The sequence below is a fragment of the Lepidochelys kempii genome, chromosome 1, assembly GCF_965140265.1.
Source record: "Lepidochelys kempii isolate rLepKem1 chromosome 1, rLepKem1.hap2, whole genome shotgun sequence".
Taxonomy (NCBI): domain Eukaryota; kingdom Metazoa; phylum Chordata; order Testudines; family Cheloniidae; genus Lepidochelys; species Lepidochelys kempii.
This window is the reverse complement of record NC_133256.1, coordinates 60,710,663-60,733,676: the sequence shown is the minus strand read 5'-3', so window position 1 is coordinate 60,733,676 and position 23,014 is coordinate 60,710,663. Positions and strand designations below refer to the sequence as shown.

The window sequence follows — 23,014 nt, the reverse complement described above, 5'->3', positions numbered from 1 at the left end:
GCTCCCAACCGTATTTAGATTTATAATACAATAGCTTGAATTGCAATCGGAAATGTTCTGAGTCTCAAGACTGAAAGGCCTTAGCTTTGGGAGTCAATAAATCAGTGGTGACATGCCTGAACTAACTAACGGTTGTTATAAAATTAAGCTTGATGGCATACTTGAGGTAATTAGATGGACCAGAACTAAGAGACACAGTGTTAAAAGGCAATACATATAGGAAGAATTTAAGGAGGTATTTTATTTTTCAGGGGGTCGTGAATCACAGGAATGAACTTTCAGTTGAGACTGTTTCATGGTCCGAGTGCTGGGTAACAACATGAGAGGACCCCACCCTAATTAAAATAATCAGTCTATATTAAATCAGCATTTTTCAGAACAGCTCCAACTATATTTTCACATTCCTAGCCATCTCACACAGCACTCGTTCTCCAAACTCCTTCCTCCTGCAGCCCATGGTCCTTCCTCCAGGTTCCATGTAGGTTGCTACACTGCTGAAGTACTGAAGTGCATTTCAGCAAAAAACAGATGAATACATGGAATGTAATACATTAAATGGGCAGTGGTTAGCTTTGTGCTCAGGAATAGATACTCTGAATGTCAAGAGGTTTTAATTTAAACCAGCCATATTTCTCTCTTTTGCCCTCCTAATTTTTTTTTTTCGGTCTTTGTGGGGTTTTTATTTAAATTTTTGATATTGCTCTTCTCTGGTACATTTTTCAAAGTTTAAAAAGTCAAAAAAAAAAAAAAAGGCTTGAGATGGAAGAGTATCACCAACTTTCCTAGACAAGAGAGGCCTAGGGACTCCTTCCATTCCTAGGCTACTATGTAAGGGTCCGATCCTGCAAACACGTATGCATGCCTAAGGTTCGAGGCCTACATTTTAACAGTCCTGAAAGGCATTCATAAAATTGCTAAAAGCATTGCTTGATTAGGGACAATCTAAAGACTAGGTAACAAACATTAAACAGGGAAGTTGGCCATAATAATTTCACCAAAGAGTAAAATAAGGAATAAGTAATTGGGCAAGACAATGATAGCAGAGAGCACAAAATGAGTTTAAGAAACATTTAACATGAACCGTGACTATCCCTGCCTTACCTGTCTCCTATTACGTGGCACTAAGATCTCGACTCCAGCCTTTGTTCCACAAATGATGCCAATTTTGATCACCCATTCAAAAAAGATTTCCAACAAGCACCGTCTGCCAGGAGCACCCTGAAAATGTCAGCAAAGCCACCTCATTGCCTTCCTGCAAATCCCTCCCTAAAACTACCGTGGGAACTAGACAATGGTTAGGCAACTGCTTTAGTGTGACAACTTTTCATCTTGACTAGTGTCATCTCACTCTTTCCTTGTGCTCCCCCATCTATTTGTTTTATCCACTCGTCTACTGTCTTACACTTAGACTGTAATTTGCAGCGGTGTTTTAGCCATTTTGGTGCCAGGATATTAGAGTGACAAGGGGATGAGGTAATATCTTTATTGGACCATCTCCTGTTGGTGAGAGACAAGCTTGTCTCACCTACCTTCTCTCACTTAGACTGTAAGCAATTTGGGGCAGGGACTGACTTTGTTCTATATTTGTACAGTGCCTAGTACAATAGGCCTCTAGATGCTACCCTAATACAAATAAATAAAATAAATTATTATTTTTACTATTAATAATAATAATATTATTTTTGTGGGTATGGCAAGATGAAGATTAATTAACAATGGAAAGCATTTAGAGTCAATACAGCTTTTATTTTTTGGTAAAATTCCTGATGGTGAAGAATCTGAATACGTACATATCAGCAAGGGACTTGCTTGTAATGAGGCTATATCAAATTCTTGAAACCATAGTAAGACAGTAACCCTAATACTTGGGCACAGAACACAGTCTAAATACAGATCAGAAAGTATTTCAACTTATCTGACTGGTTAAATGTCATTGTTTTTTGCTCTTCTGTGTCCACTAAGAGAAGTCTGTAGGTGACCAGCTGCCTCCTGTTCCATAAAATATTATTCTGTGTGATTGCTGGTGATGTCATACCCATATTCACCACCAGTGGAGCATGGAAGATACATGGTCAGGTAAATCTATTATTTAACTGAAACCACACAATGCTATCAAACCATTGGATGAAGCAGTACTTTACCTCACCACAGGCAGACTAAGAAGAAAGGTCATCTTGTGGTAGAAGCATAAGACTGAGAGTCATAAGACCAGTGTTCTATTCCCGACACTGCTATAGACTTCCTGTGTGGCCCTGAGTGAACCACAATCTCACTGTGCCTCAGTTTCCCCATTTGCAAAATGGGGATAATACTTCTCTACCTATGGCACCGGAGTCAGTCTTAGTTTACTAATGTTGAAAAGGGAATTAGAGATCCTTTGACTGGAGGAGTTATACAAATGTCAAGTACTATTAATAATTTGTGTTCCAGCATGAATGAATGGTGGGAATGAAACTGTCCCACAGAACATGCTGGATTATTTTGTATAGTAGGATGTTGGTGATTGTTTGTGATCTGTTCTTTATTGAGACTTGGGGGGGAAAGAGAAAAAATAATAACTATAAAGGAACATTGCCCTTAAATTAAACTAAAAGGATGAAAAAAAGTTTTATAAAACCTTAACCTGAATAGAATATTTTCTGTGTTTTTAATTTCAGTTAAAACAGGAATTTTTGTTGTTAGAAACAGCAGCTAGAATTTTTAAAAAGTATGAATTATATGGCACCAAAAATGTACCTAGCACTTTATAATAAAAGTTGGCATGTTCCTTCCCTCAAAGGGTCTCAGGCCACAAGCTAGCACAGTACAACAGAAGAGAGGAATATAACGGAATACAAAACCTACAATATACAGCATGAATTTTACATTAAGTGCATTCCTTCAATACACAGATGTGCTAAGATGCCCTGGCTAGCCCCTCTAGTTCTGTTTATTTGGGGGCATTTAGCCCTAATACAAAAGTTACAACTTTTATTTTAAACGTACAACTCATTTCTAAATGCTGAACAAACTTTAACCATTATCTTTGCCCTTGGCTTCAAGTAAGGACCGATACAGAGGACTTGAAATGACCTAAGAGGAATGCTCACACTGAATAGCGTTATCAAAGGCTCTTAGTATCTCAGACACATTTACTCTCCCCTTTAGATGACTCTCCTTTTTTGTAACCTAGTCGTGTCTGTTCCTAGTATATTAGGATTGAAGTCTCCTGGTGTGAAATCTTCTTGTGTAACACTCACATTACAGAAAGTGTGATTAACTCAGCAGGTGCTTTTTGGGTCAATGAAAAAACCAACCTGTTACACTGATACGTGAGATTTCTTTATTGATGTTCCGAGCGGCTCCACATATTTGCATTCTGACATTCCCTCTTCTATTCTTAATGCTTTCTCAAGTCTTGAGAATGTAATAAATTGTTTTAGTAGTGTGGAAGCTTTAGTCTTCTATACCTTTATGGTATACTGGGTGTCCTTTTCCTTTGGTTATCTTGATTGCATATTCAGGGAACTTAAACTCTGTCAGTCTTTGCTCTTCCTCCTCTTCAATAAAACCCAGCATGTCCACAATAATGACTGTGCAAATACAGCACACAAAAAGGAACTAGAATAAAATTAGGGAACTCTGCTTATTTATTTTCTCTAGTGTGCCCCTGATTTTTTCCCCCACTTTGTATTATATGAATGTCTGAAGCCATGATTTTTCCCCTCTTTGTATTATATGAATGATCTGAAGCCATGATTTCTAAAGAAGGATCTTCCTAAGATCCTGTAACCACAAAGCTTTAGGAAAGCCCATTGAAGGTTTTGAAGATTAAGACTTAGACCGTTGAATTTGTTCCAGTGTTAAGTTGCAAGCCAATGTAGAGTCTGGAGCAGCAAGGTAATAAGCTCCCAGTGACCTACATTGCTGTGTCAGTAGACTGCTGTATTTATTCCTAAGTATAGCTCACAGCAACCATTGAAACTGGGGATCAAGAACATGTGGCACATTTTCACCAGTTGTATATCCACCAGGATGGGGCAAAGCCTGCTGGCCAAGTGACCTCCTCTCAGGGTCTTCACTAGCGGTCGCAGTACATCTTCCATCTTTGGGGGAACTGCTAGACATGGCCACTATGTCCTCCGTTCTGTAAGATTTTTTTTTCATTTACTTTACAAAAATTAGTACAAAAAAAACCCCATAAGCAAAACGTTTTAATAAAAATAACAATTAATATTACTGACATCAGGACAAGATGATTTGTGGTCTGGAATAGCTCCCCTAGGCATGCGTCAGCAATTGTTATGGCGGAAAAGAGATGAGTCAAGGGAGAAGACTAAAGGAATTCTTTAAGCCATAGTCTGTCTGAATCTTTGCATTTTTCCACAAACAGTGCTTGAGTCATCTGTTTTCTGACTTTTTATGATATAAGATTCTAGGAACCATAGTGATCTCAGTTTTCAGGCATACAGGTCAATTAATAGACAGATGGTGTAATTTGCCAGGAATAAATTACTTTATAGATCAAGTGTATAACTCTCTTTGTGAACGTGTGTGTGACACTACGCCCCACATTCTTTATAGTAATATTATTATGATATGAGTATGGCATAATTATGATGTATTTTATGCAAGATGAGTCATATACAATACCATTGGAAAGGTTATGATTTACTGAATATGATTATCCTACTTGTATGCATGTATCATTTTGGTACCTGAAGTTAGGAATATTATTGATGTATATATTACAAATGTGTTTACACCTGGGGAGCCTTCCCGAGTGAGGCTGTTTGTAGCATCGAGTCTTGGCTGCTATGACACTACAGGGGCATGTGACCAGATCACCTGGTACTGGACTCCAACTTGGAATACCAGTGTTTATCCACTGAAAGGAATGGAAACCAAGCTTGGAGACAAAGGGATCCTGCCATATGTAAAAGCTATTTAAGGTAGGGGAGTGATGTCATTGTGGTTCTTCATTGACTCCCTGCCCAAAGAGACTCCTGGAAACACCTGAGGAACAAGGACTAAACTGGGGGAAGTGCTGGACCCAGGCTAGAGGGATTATAAACCTGTGAAAGAAATACCTGGGGTTTAAAGCTGTAAGCAAGTGTGGCTGGCCCCTCAAGAATCTCTGCAGACTGCTTAAATCATCATTTAGGGTAAGAATTTGCTACTCATATCCAATCTCTTTAGTATATTAAGCTTAGTTTGCATGTTTTCTTTGTTTGCTAGGTAATCAGTTTTGATCTGTTTGCTATCCCTTATAATCACTTACAACCTATCTTTTGTAGTTAATAAACTTGTTTTTGTTGTGTTTAAAACCAGTGTGTGGAAATCCTAACTGGGTGCAGAAAGCTCTTGAATATCCTTCTTCACATTGAGGGAGGGGGCGAATTTCATGAGCTTACACTGTACAAATCTCTGTGCAGTGCAAGACAGTATAATTTTGGGTTTACCCTTCAGAGGGGGGTTATGCTCTTGAGCAGCTGAGCAGTTCCTTAGCTGTAGCCTCCCCATGCAGAGCTGATCACAGCAGCCTGTAAGTACTGCAGTTGGGTTGTCCCTACCTGTGTGTAAGCTGGTGAAAGAGCAAGCTTGGACAGCCTTGCAGCTTGTCACAGCAGCATAGTGTGAGAGGGAGCCCAGGCTGGTGGGTCACGGGGGCTCGTATTACCCCAATTCCAGGTGGCACCCCCGGGGGAACCCGTCATAGTCTGGACTTGTGGTTTTTGTTTTATTTATCACACAGCACATGTGTGCACAAAGACATTAAATAAGCTTCTAAGGGTGTCCAGGTGTGTGACTTTCAGGCAACTATACCCATCCTCACTTTTATTTATATTTTCAACATTTTTGCCCATCCACCATCTTAGATTCACAAACTGTGGCAAATTTTTCTTCAACAGTCTCCTAAACTTAAAATTAGTCTCGATGAATAAATACGCAAGCTAATTCACTATATTCACAATGATGGCCTAGAACCAAAAGAACAATCAGAAAGCAATAGGAGAAATAAATCACTCATCTGACAGCATGTTGCCTTTCAGAAAACAGGGTGATCTGATGCAACTTGCTGAGGCAAACACCACCCTAAAATGACAATATTCAGCTAAAATTATTTTGAAAAATTTCCACTGCAAACCAAAATAAGTCTCTCCAATGATCTGTGATCAATAACATTTTTTCAAAAATCACTCTAAATACATTAAATAGTGGGCAGTGGAGTACCAGAATTGCTGTGACTCCCACTGAGTGAATGGGGAGGGCTTCAAATCATACAAAAGATGCAGCACATAGAAGAAACTGACAATATTTCTCAAAGTCTCAAAGTGTGGAAAACACCAGTTTTAGTGCTTGGATAATTTAAACGCTGTTTAACAGATTTGCTCCAACCTTTCCAGAAAACGTTCACCTCTAGGCTGAGACCAAGCATGAGAAATTTCAGCCGCAAAGGTAATTTTTTGGAAAACTTACAACCTACTGAAGAGAGGGGCTTAGAACCCCTATACTTAGAACTATACTGCATCTATCTTTAACAATTAAACTAAATTCATTATTACATAGATATATATATATGACAAAGTTCCTCCTCTACCTTGGTGGATCTTGCGCTTATTGGCGGATTTGCTCACCTTGGAGTTTCACGGTAGCCCTCAGTTTGGCCGTTTTCGTGAACCCACAGTCCAGGTCAACTCCTCCTGTGTCTGACCAGGAGTTGGGAGGTTTGGGGGGGAACCCGGACCCGCCCTCTACTCCAGGTTCCAGCCCAGGACCCTGTGGAATGCAGCTGTCTAGAGTGCCTCCTGGAACAGCTGTGCGACAGCTACAACTCCCTGGGCTACTTCCCCATGGCCTCCTCCCAACATCATCTTTATCCTCACCATAGGACCTTCCTCCTGGTGTCTGATAATGCTTGTACTCCTCAGTCCTCCAACAGTATGTGTTCCCATTCTCAGCTCCTAGCGCCTCGTGCTCCCAGCTCCTTACACGTGCACCACAAACTGAAGTGAGTTCCTTTTTTTAAAACCCAGGTGCCCTGATTAGCCTGCCTTAATTGATTCTAGCAGCTTCTTGATTGGCTGCAGGTGTTCTAATCAGCCTGTCTGTCTTAATTGTCTCCAGAAGGTTCCTGATTGTTCTGGAACTTTCCCTGTTACCTTACTCAGGGAAAAGGGACCTATTTAACCTAGGGCTAATATATCTGCCTTCTATTACCCTTCTGTTGCCATCTGGCCCGACCCTGTCACTATATATATATATATATATATATATATATATATATATATATATATATATATATATATATATATATATATGTAATGTAAAAATACATACATTAAATTATATGTAATGCAGTAGCCAAATATAACCAAAAATGATGAGCCTTCTAAATAACAAGTAGAAGCAAATAATATAGAAACAGAAGAGATGTTATACATGTATTCACAAGAATCCATCTTTCTTACAAATGAAAGGCTCTGACATTTGCCTAGATCAAAAATCAAAATTTACAGCACTAGGAGATAAGGAATGAAATGTGTACAGATAACATCTAAACAGGTATTAAAAGGTTAGCAGTGCTTAAAATTGATTAGTCACCAGGACCACAAAACACACATCCCAGACTTATAGGAAAATTGACCAGATATTGCAGAAGCTTAAGCTGTCATTTTTACAAATTCTCAGTTCAGGAGAGTGTTCTGCAAGCTGCCAAGTGGCCAGCATAATTCTATTACAAGACACAAGTTCTGGGGTACTACAGAGCAACTAAATTAACATCAGCTGAGGAAAGGAACAAAAAGCTTAAAACAGTTTGAGCAGATCAAATGGAGGAAAAGTGGAGGGAAAAGCTCTGCAGCTTAGTAACAGCCAGCATGGCCTTCAGGAAGGGAAAGCCATGCCTGAATATCTTTTGGGGAAACTCAAGGATTGTAGACAAAGTTGATGCACCAGGACACCACAAGTTGTACTGTAGTCAAAATTTCAGACTGTGCTAGCTTAGGTAACATTTCACATGCAAGATAATTCTCAACCTAAACTCAGTCTAAGGTATTTACCGCATTCCTTATTGGCACCAGGCAGGAAAATAAAAAATAGGTCTTTTTAGAGCCAGAAAGAAGTTAGTGCTGGGATTCCATAGGGGTCTCCTCTTTTTTTGTTTGTAGAAATACTGCTGATGAGGTTACTGAAAGCAAAGTGTAAATGCTGAAGAAGTTTAACGTATCACGAGGATTAACATAAATCATGACCACCAGACTCAGGAAGGGTGAAGAACCATTTAAGTACTTGGGCTAAAACAATGGATGGAAAATGTAATTCAGTGCAGATAAATGTGCCATACCAGTAGAGCTATAATTCTTTTCATGGCAAAGTATTGTGAAAATCGTGGTTTTGTCATAGTGAAAAATGTCAAAACTCAAAAGCATGGAGGGGGTGAGTGAAATGTCAAAGCACCTATTTACTTTGGGAAATACATAATACAGTAGAACTTCAGCGTTATGAACAGCTCGGGAATGGAGGCTGTTCGTAACTCTGAAATATTTGTAAATCTGAACAAAACGTTATAGTTGTTCTTTCAAAAGTTTACAACAGAACATTGACTTAATACAGCTTTGAAATTTTACTATGCACAAGAAAAATTTAAATGGTACAAGCACAGAAACAGTTTCCTTACCTCATCAAATCTTTTTTTAAACTTTCCCTTTATTTTTTTAGTAGTTTACATTTAACACAATACTGTGCTGTAGAATATTTGCTTTTTTTTTTTTTTTTTTGGTCTCTGCTGCCTGATTGCGTACTTCTGGTTCCAAATGAGGTGTGCGGTTGACTGGTCAGTTCGTAACTCTGTTGTTCATAATGCTGAGATTCTACTGTACATAGTTTTATGCATAGGAAAGCAAAAGGCATGAGAGAAGGGGACTCTTCTACTCCTAGCTGGAAATAAGGAGATATTCCACTCTAGCAATTAATAGTTATCACTTATGCCACACTTTACACTTTAAAAGTGCTGTACAAATATTAACTGATCCAAGCAGTGCTCCTAATATAGGTGGTAAAAAATAGTTCCAAAAATAAACTAGCAGCAATCAGGGTGACAAACTGAAACCCTTGAGATCCTCACACAAGGAAATAATATGAAGGGAGATATAAAGTCAAAGTTCAGTAAAGCACATCAAAACAGCACTGGGCTAGTTTGTTTCTAGAGGGCACTTATTTATAGGTCAAGCGAAGCAAAGCTCTATACTCAACTCGATGGCATTTCTATCTGCGACACAATAGCTTTCGAACAACACATCTGATCAATTCAAATTTCTTTAGAGACTGTTCTAGGCATCAGCAGGCAGAACCCTATTGCTTTTGGTGAAAATCTGAAAACTGGAAAAGGCTTCATTGGAAAATCAGGCCCATAGGATGCTCATTTGGTACCACAGGTAGAGAAATCTCCATACCACCTACTGCCTATACATAACAGGCAGCAGCTTAATATGTTGCTCTCCCTCATTGGGTGTACAGTTCGGCCTACATAAGCAATGAAGTGTGTGACTCTCTAGTTTACTGCACAACTGAACACCAATGTCCCAAATGGATGAAGAATTTAAGACAACGTACAGCTGTATAGTTGGGAAAACAGTGTATCTAATGGTTATAGCAGGGGACTGGGAATCAACCCAAGATCTACACCAGCTATATTTCCTGCTCTGGACTGACTGGTTGTGTGATCCTGGACTAATAACCTAACTTCTCTGTGTCTTAGTTTACCCATCTATAAGTTGAGTAATTCTGGGCCAGAGCCTCAGCTAGTGTAAATTGGCATAATTCCATTCACTGCCTAATTTCAGAAAGGATAGCCAAAAATTTAACTTCACAAATCCCCTAGGAGGCAAACATAGTTGCAGTAACTAGGGCCCCAAAATTATGAGTTATTACATTTTAAGATTTGCCCAGGCATCAAGGCCCTTTAGAAAAGATAGAATGAAGGCCTACGAGAAGAAAAACCTCAGGTCTAATAGTTGGATTTCTTCAAAGACATTTCTTTTCTAAAAGAGCAAGTGCAGCTAAAGAGACTTCCCTTTTTTCCCTGTCGGTGAATGAATTAAAAAATATCTATTAAATTAATATCAAACACTGATATCTTATGGTGTGCCAGATAGAGTTGTAAAATAGGGAACTTGATGGAATTTAATATTATAATTAAAATGTGTATAAAAGGGAGGTCAACTATAAGTGATACAGCTTTGGGCAAAATATTGTAAATTTCAATGACAGGGTTTACCTCATGGGCAATCCTGTTAGAAAAGAAAGGAGCTGCGTTCATATAGATTTCTTTTAGTTTAAGTGATAAAGCGAAGAAGTAAGGCTAATGTTTGCAACCAAACATGTTTGTGCTATCGAGTTACTGAAATACGCCTATGCTGAAAGAGTCAGTAAATAAAAGGAACTAAAACCAAAATGTGTATTTATAAGGACACTTGACCACACTGCAAAACAAAACAAAACAAACAAACAAGCAAGCAAGCAAACCTGCAGCAGCAAGTCTCAATTGACTCAGGGTTCATGGTATGGGGCTGCAAATAGCAATGTAAACATCTCTGCCTGGGCTGGAGCTCTGACTCTGAACCCTGAGGAGGTCAGGGTGGTGGGGCTGTCAAGTCTGGGCTCCAGCCTGAGTGGAAACGTCCATACTGCTCTTTTTAGCCCTATAGCGCAAGCCCTGCAACCTGGAGACAGTTGACCCGGGCTCTGACACTTGCTGCCGCAGGGTTTTTTTTTTCCTGTATAGACGTGCCCTTAGCCAAAATTAAAAAACAACAACAATACTTTCCCAACATAGTGATTGAGTATATGTGTTATTTTCTATTGTCTTTGTATAATTTGATTCTGAAAACCTACATGGTTATACTGACAAATTTTACTAGTTTATGTTAGCCAAATCATAATCCAATACTTCTTATATTCTGTGCTATTAATTCCTGTTGATAAGGATATTTAATGAAACTCTATAAAACTAAATTCATCTTTCGAGTCCTTTTCTCTAGTTAAGCAATCAAAATTAAAAGAACCATAAGCAAAGCGGTACGAATAATCAGTTAAGCAGTTGCTTACCTAAGGTTGGTTTTATACCCTATCTTTCTTACAGGGTGCTAAGCTGATTTACATCAGCTGTGGATCTGGCCCATTGTATGTACCTCACAAGAGTGTTGTGAAACTTAATTCATTTTGACGCGATCCTCCTCCTACCGAAATCAACTGATTTTAATGGGAGCAGGATTGAACCTTCAATGTTTGTAATGGGCAAAATAATATTTTTATTATTGCTAGAAAGATTAAGTGATCCACTACAGAGCTCTCAGAAGCTGTAAATGAAATGAGAAAGTAAAAGAATAATAGCCCTTGAAAATTAATTATGGTGTTCAAAAAAGTTAGAAGAACGGGATTGCTTCTCTCTTTCAGTTAGCTGATGTTACCAGTGGATATGAATTGCATGTGATTCACATTTTTTCCGAATCTATTTATAGCTACACTTTCTTTTGTCAGCACAACCATCTTCCTCCAGTCAGGAGGTTGCAGCCACTGCCCAAAACCTCAAGGAAAGCTACTGGAATGGAAAATCAGCTCTCTCTCAAAGACTAAGTTCGTCTCTTGATCCCCTCCCTAACCTAGACCCAGCATAGAGCCTGGAGATGAATGGTTTAGAACTCTGATTTCCCCAAAGATTTTGGCTGTTCCACTTGGTTAAAACACGGTATGGATTACATACCCATTATACAAAGAGACTAATACATAGTATGCAATATTAATCACAGAAGCTGTGCACCTACAAAAATTGTTCTGAGACTATAAAAATACACCTGTCTTCAGAAATGATTCCAGACGTTTATAAAAAGATTGAAAAAAATCCATAGACACATGCAACAAATCTCTAACAGAAATCTTACCTGTCACAAGCTGTTGTCCAGCTAATCCTACTGGAACCATCCCGAGGTTATTCATAGCGGTGGCCCAAGCTGTTGGATCAGTGACTGACATATTAAGTTGTGTGGTATCTATAGTTGTACTTCCCAAACCATCAGCGGCTGTGGTAAAAGAAACAAATTCTGAGTTTAAAAGTCAATATGCCACAAATTGTAACAGAAAAAAGGGTGTTTGAGACATAAATAAATCTCATCAAAAATAATCAACTTTTTTATTATTATGATACATCTTTTTGGAGCACCCATAAAATTACTAGGTGCTGTATAGCAGTAAGAGAAGATACGATCCTGCTCAAAAGAGCTTATAATTTAAGACTACCTAATCAATGGCAAATGTTTCTATGGAAATACACAGCATGAAATTTCCACATATTCAAAGAAGGGACACATTTCTCATGACATGTACCGGGTAGTTTATTAAAGAAACATTAAAAGACATTTTTTAGGCAACTGTATGTAAAAAGAGGTCACACCAATTTTACTTATCTTAGGAAAAAGATTATTAAGTTCCATTTGAAAACAAAAGTTACTTATCACTAATCGTTTTAGCAACAATATTTTTGGTGGCCACTGCATAGTGCAGAAGCTTACCAGCAGCCATCGTTTAAACTGGTTCCTTTTGTCGCTGACTGACTTCAAGTAGGAACGTATCCACTACTGTATTAATAACATCTTGCAATGGGAAAATATGTCTGTCACTGAATGCAGACTCCACACACAGTTCATTAGGCGCTGCAAGAAAAAACAAGTAATCAGATATTAAATGCTGATTTTAAAGTCTAATTTCAAAATAGCATGCCCTGACTGAAATCTATATGAAGTTCCTATCTACTCACAGTTGGATCTCCAAATCCAGTTCAATTGTACACCTTCATCAGGTGTTAGTGAAGGAGTTTCAACTAACCTGGATTCTTGCTTACTGAATAAATGGTGCCCATGTATGAACCTATCGGATGTCTTGCCTCTGGCTGAAAAGCCTTCACAAATTAGGTTTTATCAGTACCTGCACAGCCACCTCGGCATGCCGGCATCAATTGAAAGGACATACTTGGGCGCATATGAATTTTTTTAAAAGTTAAAAATTAATTGATGTTGTGAGTTTCGAGGAAACAGTTGCTGTTAAATATGTTTCCAGGCGAAGGAATAACTTTAAGAGTGGAACACTAACCAGGAAGGGCTTGCAATGTTAAGGAAGACATACTTTCTTTAACAAACACAATATCCTGAGCCCACAAAGTGACACCAATGTGAAGGAATGGGGGCACATCCAGCCTCCATCTGAAATGTCTTTGCTTTTGTCAGGTTTCTGTTGCAACATGAAAGGTTGCAATAAAGATAATTTCTTTTGTCTGTGACTCTTATTTGTCTGCGTATTTCTGATAATTAAAAGGATTTGAAGAAAAGGAAAATAAAGCATGTAACCAAACTGAGAGGTGACAACTTTGATTATAACAGCACCTTCAAATTCTTACGGTAGAGAGAGCAATATTTATTTTGCTTGAGATAAGCACATATCTAAGCCTATTTTAGGCCTTTTATGCATTACTTATGTAACAGACTGCAGTGGGTTTTTTGGAGCCTTTACAGTCTGTCATGATTGCTTCACTGCTGTGTAAGAGCACTAAAGGCTTGATCCAAAGCTCATTGAAGTCAATGGAAAAATTCCCATTGATTTAATTGTGCTTGGCTGGTTCAAACCTTAAGTCCCTAGTCTTTCATCACAGAAGTCAGCTGAAGTTTTGGAATTCATTTCACTGGAAGCAAAAGGAGGCTTTAAGGATAAGATTTGCAAAAGAGAATCCAAAAATGCATATAGAGAATTTGAATGTGCAAATCTCACATTTGTTTGGGCTAAAGGCTAACTGCACAGACAAAATGTTTATGTAAACAACCAAACACACATAAGTGTAAATGTGGGTTTGAGAAAAAATTTTAGGTGCCTTTTTGGAAAATAGTTTGGAGCTCATTTTCTTTATGAAAATTACTTAAGAGACATTAAGCGTGTGGTTTCCAGTTTGTTAAGCTCAATATTTCATCTTTAGAAAAGACATAATAAAAGTGATTAGACTATATTTTAGATTAATTCTCCCCACACTTTTATCTTCTAATATTATGTGAATATAATATAAACCAGAAAGGTTAACATGGTTGTACAAATGGCCTCCCTCCCATAAGTAATGCAGAGGCATGGAGCTATAATTACAACTCATGTCATATAAAGGTGATCACCTTAAAAGCCATACAGGTAAAAAAAAAAAAATCACGTAATGTAATCAGTTAACTCTGCACATTTATAATATGTTGTAACTTACAAATGGGCACTTTTACTAAGTTAAAACATATTTTGTTCTGGGGCACGCTGGGTCTCCTTAAAATCTCAATATTTATCATATTTCACTATTTGACCTTGCTATGTCACGTCTTTATTGTGCTATGATAACACTGACATTTTATGTACAATCACTACTTACCAAAAACACTGGCCAGAGGTCACAGGATTCTCTGAACAGCAGGTGGCTTTCATCAAGCAAGCTACATATTGAGATGTTGAAAAGTGGTTGCCTAAACTGCAGCTTCTTAAATCCATATTTAGCTCCTTCATCTGCCTCAGAGGACAAATTTTTGGCCACTAACATCCATTTCAAAGTTAGAGCTGGTCGAATTATTTGCAGTCAATAAGTTATCTGACATTCAGTACATCCTCTTTCCTTTTTATGAATCATTCACAATTCAATCCTGACTTCTACATGTGTTACTCTTCACAAGTAAATGCTGAACATTTTAAGTAAACAAATTTCTGCCTATTGGCAGCTTGCAAACTATTTGTTTTGACAGTGTCTTTTACCACGTGTTATTGGGATGCACTGCTGGTCAGCTAAATCACTTGAGTATGGCTTCTGCTTCTTGACTGGACAAGAGAAATTTTAAACAGTAGAATGATGAGTGGCAGTAGAAGGATGAGTGGCAAATCACCACTCATGCTAAAATGCCTGAAACTTTGGGGGTTTATGAACATTTTCTTGAATAAACCACGAGTTGCAGAAAATGAATAATATCACTGCACAAATAACAGCAAAGGAAATGCATTGTGTTAATTCATGAAAATATTTGTGATTCGCTTATTGAACAGTATCACTAGTTCTGGTTATGAATCTGGGGAACTCCTGGTTTTAAAGTGCCCATAGCGTCTCCCACGTAGCTCAGGGATGCTTTGCTTTCTCCCTGACCAGCTGGACATTAATGACATGCTCCCTGTCAGTACCCGGGCCAGGGAAACTAATGATCCAACCAGCAGACCAAATTCGGTGATGAATCCTGATCACGTGCCACCTGAGGCACTTGCACATACGCTAAGAAGAAGAAAATAGCCGCAGGAAGGGTGAAAGACAAAAAGCCAAAGCCTGAAGCTGAACTGATCTCCTCTAACCAAGAATTGCTGCAGGCTATTTTGTCAGTGAAATAGAGCTGAATAACAAATCTGTGCACCGAAGCTCCTTGTTGAACATTCTGCAAAATGATGTACATTAAACTGGTGACAGATGCAAAAGAGAAGCACAGGACTGGACTCTGGAGTTAGAAACTACTAATTCTAAAAATCCTTAAAGAAACTCCACCCAAAAATTGATATATAATGGCAGCATTGACAAAACTGTAGCTATAGTATTGAGAATAGTGCTGGTACGATACAAGATATTGATCTGTTCTTCTTTCTCAGTACAGAATCTTTATGGGAGAAAAATTCTTACATTGCATTAACATTATGCAAAATGATATTGCATAAAATAATCTTATAGAGACACTCAACAGTCAGTTTAGACTCAACATTTAGGTTTTGTAAAAAAAATAGTTTTACAAATCATAATAGTAAAAGAAAAGTTTGATTTTTTTAATAAAAGGTTTTGTCTGGCTTTAAATATTTCCCTGCAGTTTTTGCCACACGAACACTGCAGAATTGCTCTGCACCAGAGCTAGAAAGTCATACAAACCAGAAACAAAAGTGAAGCGGACTATTTTATTTTCACTGACCACACTGTATGCAATGCAACAAGCAAACAGATATAAAGGATGAAAACTGTATTCAATTTTCAAAAATTCTCCCCCTTTTAACAATTAAAGGTGATACTCATAAGATAGGGAGGGAAATTTGTTTAAGACTGTTTGGGGACAGATCCTCTCCTGATGTAAACCAGCATAGTTCCATTGAGTTCCTGGGGAGCGAGGCTGTTTTCCCTCAGCAGAGGAGCTGGCCCATGATTTTAAACCAATTGATGATCTTTTAAATATTAGTAACATGAAGGCATTCAAAATAAATGTTCTGATTCTGCAAACACTCATGCGCATGAGTAACTTTATTCAGATCAGTATCTCCACTGAGCTGAATCTAGCCCTAAAAATAATACAGAGGAGAAAATTGGAGAAAGCTTTCTGTATATTTTTTATTTTTATGGAGCTTCCAATTAACACAGTATTAATGCCCAATGCAGTAAACACAAACAGAACTCTAAAAAGACCACAGAATAATTATGGCAATCTCTCTTTTCATAGTCACAAAGCAAATATCCATGCTCCATCCTTACATGGTGGGCTGTGGGAGACTTTTAGACTTTCCTCAGACAGGCTGTCAGGAAGATAAAGTGCCGACAAGTCCATTCCAATGAGAGCTTCTCAGTCATAGCAGATTGTACTTAGTACTCATATTTTATACCAGGCAATTGAATGCAGTTACCCAAGTGAATACAGAACTTGGTTATATATTGTGCATCAATTATCACAGTCAATGAATGCCATGAGACAAAGAGATTAACACAACATAAAACTAATTCAATAACAAAACAGATTGCTAAGTTAAAACCCTACCCTTTAGATATCCATAACACCCCAGACAATTGAATTGCAATATGACAAAGCAAATTAAACTCCCTACTGTCAAAACTGCTAGCAGAATGCCCGGGTAAAATGGTCAACCAAATATGCCAGCAATTTCAGAGGCAATGAGGACTGGACCGGGTAGTCGAGAGAAGGATCTATTCCACCCTCTGCCACTGACCTGCTGTGTGACTTCGGGCAAGTCCCTTCACCTCTCTGTAACTTCTGTGATCACTACATGCCTCAAGGAGGGGATTGATGATATCAACTTTCCAAAAATGAGGATTACAAGTTTTCAGATAATAAACATCACTGATGCTGATTAACAGTTCTAAAGACAGTAGCCACTGTAATCAGGTGGATTAAAAGGCAAGAGGGTGGACAGAATGATGTGACTCTTTTCAAGGTCTGATATCTTATGAGCCACCAGATCAAGCTGGATTTCCAACCTTTCCAAAGGTCTATAGCATTTGTTTCCATCCACTGTGATTCATAGGGGTGTATGGGGTGCATGGGAGAGGTAGTACCTTTGAGTGATCCAAATTGCTGGAGTCCTTGAGCGGTTCTTTTCCTCTCTGGTCCTCACTGTACACCCAGCTCTCACCTGTGGCTCCAAGTAGCTGTAAGTATGCGACAGCGGCCACACCCCAGTAAACCACCTTGGCAGGCGGGCTAAACTAGATGAGGATAACCGGAAATGTGGAAACTGACGGTGATTTAGGGATTCCCCTCCCAAGCATACAAAGACTGTTATGGTAGTTAAGGTGAAAGAGACCATATGTTGGTCCAACGGCTTGAAAAGCAGTGCAGCAACGTATTATGGAAGGCGAAAGGCATGATGGGGCACTACATGGCTATCCACTGCAGCTAAAGAAGCCTCCAGTTATAACAGTCTTTGTGCCACTGGGCCAAGCTTCAGCAGCTGAGAGAATAGGATTGTCCCAGTGCAATGACTCTTTAATGAACTTCACACACACGTCATTCAATGCACATCTCTCTTTAAACGTCCTGTGGCAATGGGGGAGTGGCAAAGCAACAGGTGAAGATGATTACTGGCAGTTGTAGCACCAAGCCTGCATGCAAGCAGCCTGGGACATTGGTTGCCCATTCCTGACCCAGGAAGCTCGGCAACAACCCAGGTAACAAAGCATCCCTTTTTAGGATTGCACTGCTCTCCCTTTGTAAGGGAAGCAGCTGGAAAAGGTGCCTCAAACATTCCCAGCCCAAATTAAATCCGGCCAGCTTACTGCGGCTGGCGGATCATCCTCAAAATGGTCGAAAAGTAAAGATAACTAAAAAAGCACTAAAGATTACTGCTTGGAACATCAGGACTATTATAGACAAAGATGATACCTCTCGATTTGAAAGAAGAACAGCTCTCCTTTCAAAAAAGCTAGTCCGGTATGACATTGACATTGCAGCACTCAGCGAAACTAGATTGGCAGATGAGGGCATTATTACAGAACTGGCTGGGGGTCATACCTTCTATTGGAAGGGACAAGAACCACACAAAGATAGAATCCTTGGAGTGGGAATTGCCATTAAGACCAAAACTCTTGCAATGTCTTGAAGACTTTCCAATAGGCATTAACAAAAGACTCATGAAACTCCGGTTACCACTAAATAAGTCACGATTTGCTACCATCATCAGTGCATATGCTCCCAGCCTGCCTTAACAAGCCCTGACGATGCTAAGGAACGGTTCTAATCTGATCTCGACTTGCTCATCAAGTCAACACCACAAAGTGACAAACTAATCATCCTAGGCGATTTTAATGCAAGAGATTCTCGAAAATTCAAATTCCATAAGCATCGAGGCCATGCTGATAAAAGCCCAATTATGCTGGGTTGGACACATCATTAGGATGCCTGAACATCGACTCCCCAGAAAAATTTTCTATGGAGAACTGGCACAAGGACACCAGAATCAAGACCGCCCCAGAAAGCACTACAAGGACAGCATTGACAACAGCATACACTTTGGTGCAATAAAACCAGATGATCTTGAGAAAGCTGCGTTAAATAGATCAGCCTGGCAGCACACATCACTCAGAGCTTTCCAAGCCTTTGAAGAGGATAGAAATAATCGATTGTCAACTGCAAGGGAAAAGTGTCATACTACTGCTACAGCTACCAAGACGCTCACCAATGACTGTCTCCCAATCTGCTCACGAGCATGTGCGTCACCCTTTGGACTTCAGAGTCACTCCAGAATCCACAAAAAGAGAGAGCATGAAAATGTCATAGCCGAACTGATGGACAACACACAGTGTGATTCATAAGATATTGGACATTAGATCAGTCACTGCACCTCCTGATAAGGCAAAAATACAGGCCATTTACCAAACAGGTCAGGGTGTTTTCAACATACCACACACTTTCAGCTAGTCTCCCTCTGCTGCTGCTTTTATTTACGGATTAGTAGAGCTGCAGATAGGATTGCCAGGTGTCTGGTTTTCGACCGGAACACCCAGTCGAAAAGGGACTTTGGCAGCTCCGGTCAGCTGCTGACTGGGCCATTAAAACTCCAGTTGGCAGCGCTGCCAGTGCAGCGGGGCTGGCAGGCTCCCTACCTGGCTCCGTGTGGCTCCCAGAAGCAGCCAGCATGTCCGTCTCCTAGGCAGAGGGATGACCATGGGATCCCCCATGCTGCCCCCACCCCAATGGGAGCTGTGGAGGTGTTGCCTGTGTGGGGGGGAAGCACGCAGCAGAGCCCTGTGCCGCCCCTTTGCCTAGAAGGCAGAGGGACATGCCAGTCGCTTCCGGGAGCCACCAGAGATAAGTGTAGTCCAGCCGGAGCCCGCACCCAAACCCTCTCCCATGCCCTAATCCCCAACCTCCTTCCCCAGCCCTCCCACACCCAAACTCCCTTTTGAAGCCTGCACTCCAACTTCTGCATCCAAATTCCCTCCTGGAGACTGCATCTCCTTCTACACCCCAATGCCCTGCCCCAGGACTTAGCCCCATCCCACACTCCCAGCTGGGGCACTCAACCCTGCCCTGCACCCCAACCCTCTATCCCATCCCAGAGCCTGCACCCCAAGCCAGAGCCCTACATGCCCTTCCACACTCCAACCCCCTGCCGCAGCCCAGAGCCCCCTCCTGTACCCCAAAACTTCATCCCTGGCTCCATCCTTGAGCCCGCACCCCCAGCCAGAGCCCTCACCCCCTCCCAAACCCCTCATCCTCGGCCCCACCCCAGAGCCCACACCCCCAGCCAGAGCCCTCACCCCTTCCTGCATCCAAACCCCCTGCCCCAGCCTGGTGAAAATAAGCAAGTGAGTTAGGGTGGGGGAGAGCAAGCGATGGAGGGAAGCGGGGATGGAGTGAACAGGGGACAGGGCCTCAGAGAAGGGGTGGGGCGGGGCGTTGGGGTAGGGGTGGGGTGGGGCAAGGGTGTTTAGTTTTCTGCAATTAGAAAGCTGAAAACCCTCGCTACAGAGTTTGCTTAAAAAAAAAAAAAGTTAGACCACACTGCTCACTACATGTGTTAAATATCTACTTGATCATCTTTGGAGGAAGGAACTTGGAGAAAGAGAAAGCATTAGCAGCTGCAGCCAACATCACGACAGAATTTTCTCTCTCCCTATCATCCCAGCCTTCTTGCCTTCAGTACACAGAAGAAACATTTCAGAGATGACTTCTGTACCACTCTGGCTTCTACTCTTAATTTCATGAGTGTAGCATTTCAAGTGAAGGTGCCTTTCTGCATTTTTGTATATTTTGAAAACTCCAAACCCATCTGTGCTCTGAAATTCAAAGGGTTTGAAAATGCCTAAAATGAAATGAACAATATCCTTCTGTGCCAAAAAACTGCTACCACTTTTCCTCCACACTTGGGTACATAAAACATAGGAGGCCCCCAAAATAGTGGCCAGAGCATTTTTGAAAATCTGGCCCTTCTTTAGGCACCAGACAGCAGCTAAACTCTTTTTAAAATTTGGTTGCAGTTATGGATGCTAAGCACTTCAAAATCTGGATCTTACAACAATGTTTGGTTGACCAAAGGGTGCCCATTATGGAAGATCCAGTCTTCAAACCATAAAGCAATAAGGAGATGAACTTTTTTGAGGTTGAGTGCAGCACAATCTGTTATTGCAACTGGCAGGTGTATAAGAATATAAGTCTTCGGGAAACAGGAACTTATATACACAATGAATACTGGAGGTATATTTATAGAATTAAAATGGTGAGAAATGAAATTATTCTTTTGATTTTCAATCATTTGGGATGAATTATGATACCATTACTCACTCCCAACTCGGCCACTGGAAAATTATGTAATCCTATAAACTCACAAAATGAAAGTTATCATATAACAACACTTCACTTTACATCTTGTATGTACAATGTATGTTTCTGTATATGTATATATATATATATATATATATGTATATATTTGCATACTCACATATGAGCATTTACACCAGTAATGATTGCATTGCAGTCAAACCACAAATCATAATTATGTCAATGGACCTAAGACAACTGAGAGAAAGTCACAACGTATTTTCAGTTTACTCTGAAATCTAGCAAAGCCAATTTTCACACAACATATCATCTGGAAGAATTGCTCCTTCAGGATGCTACGTGTCTAAATGTTTTGGCTCAGCAGTTTTTGAAGATAATATCTGGAACACACAAAGGCCAGATTTCCTCCAGAAAGTAGAACACGGGAAGATTTCAGGAATGTAAAAATAAAACAAAGATCTGTGAGATAAATAGGTGTTCCTTTGTAATGTTGTTTTAAAAGTCACTCAGCAACATTTTTTTAATCCAAGCCAGAACTTCACAGGCAACCAATGTAAGGTCTTAACAGGTTACAAATGTGCTTGTTCTTTTGTGAGAATCCTAGCAGCTGCAGCCTGAATACACTGAAGTCTGTAAATAACAGATTCTGGAGACACAATAAGCAAGACATTATAGAAGTCCAGCTTAGGGATAACAAAAGCATATGCAGGACTAAAATTATCTGGAAAAAAGCAAGTTTGCAAGCTAGCAATGCAGTGAACTAATGATAAAAAGCAAATTTGGATACTGCTCAGATACAAAGTGCCATTGGTGGTCTCTGTTTTTCCACTTTGTCTAGGAGCTGATTTTAAATTGCTGATTGTGTGCCTTCCGTTTCAGAGGAAGAATGCTTACAGAATATATTATACCATTTCACCATTTCCTATTGCAGTTTTTTAAGCCGTACATATGTAAATAAATATATATTTGAGGCTTCTGACATTTTCGAATCAAATTATAATGATCATGTTTTAAAAAATATAATGCTGCTTTTCATCCAAGGTCCTCAAAATGCTTTTTTTTTTTTTACAAATATGACATTCCTCAAATCAATACTTCAAACAATAAAGGGAGCACATACAGCACCCTGTCTTACAGTGGGGAAATAAAATATAGTAACAGAAATGACTGTATTGTGTACGACTGGAGGCTTCTATACCAGAGGCATGTTTGGGGAAAAAATCTTTCTTACTTGAATAGTCTCACTTTCAAATAAGAAAGCAAGTGAGAAAATAGGTATAAAAAACTTAAGAAATATTAAAAAACCATAGAAATATTAAAAAGAAAAGGCCTAGCAGGTCATCTAGTCCAGTCCACTGTCACTTGGCCAGGTTGTTCTCTCAAAGACTGGAGCTTCAAGATGCATCTCTCTCTTTTTCATATGGAAAGACTTAGCTGCCATCACTATACCTTCCTCTGACCGCTTGGCCCTGAGGAGGCCTCTCCACAACCTGATAGAAATTAGTCAGAAAAAAATACAGCCCAGGACTGTATTATCCTTACTGCATAGACCACTGCCTGCAAGGCACAGAAGTAATCTAGGGAATAAGGTGCTCAAGGGGGCGCCCAGGTAGCCTGGTTCCGTTGCTGTGGGAGCAATGGTGGTGGCACCAGCAGTTTGGAGATCCAGGGCCTCCAAATGGATTGCGCTGGCTTCTTGGGAATCTACCAGAATTGTAGGAAGAGGTCAATTGTGCTGACTTGGCAGGATAACATAGGGTGGGGGTAGGGAATCTCTATGAAGGGAACCTCACGGAGATTTCCTCACCACAGCCTCTTCTCACAGGGCTTCCTGCTGGAGGGGATGATCTAGGGCAATGTTCCCTATAGCCCAATACATTTCGAGTCTGGCTTGGGATGTCTCAAGCAACATGGCTTTCACCGCTTCCTTTGAAAGACTG

The 23,014-nt window shown here is 39.9% G+C and overlaps 1 protein-coding gene across 19 annotated transcripts in view; it reads right to left on the bottom strand.

Moving 5' to 3' along the window:
- ENOX1 (ecto-NOX disulfide-thiol exchanger 1) overlaps positions 1-23,014 on the bottom strand; it is a 503,910-nt gene that overhangs the window by 171,872 nt on the left and 309,024 nt on the right. For 12 of the 19 annotated variants that reach the window (XR_012159113.1, XR_012159112.1, XM_073345386.1 and 9 more), the window contains 2 exons: positions 12,549-12,689; positions 11,922-12,059 (listed from right to left, as the gene is read on the bottom strand). Coding sequence is in view for 17 of the 19 variants with exons in the window: in XM_073345386.1 (XP_073201487.1) it covers positions 11,922-12,059; positions 12,549-12,558 (148 nt within the window). In the remaining 2 variants the exon portion in view is untranslated. Of the gene's footprint in view, positions 1-11,921; positions 12,060-12,548; positions 12,690-12,793; positions 12,954-23,014 lie in introns of those variants that run through there. The other 7 variants (XM_073345396.1, XM_073345325.1, XM_073345336.1 and 4 more) reach the window with 3 other exon arrangements.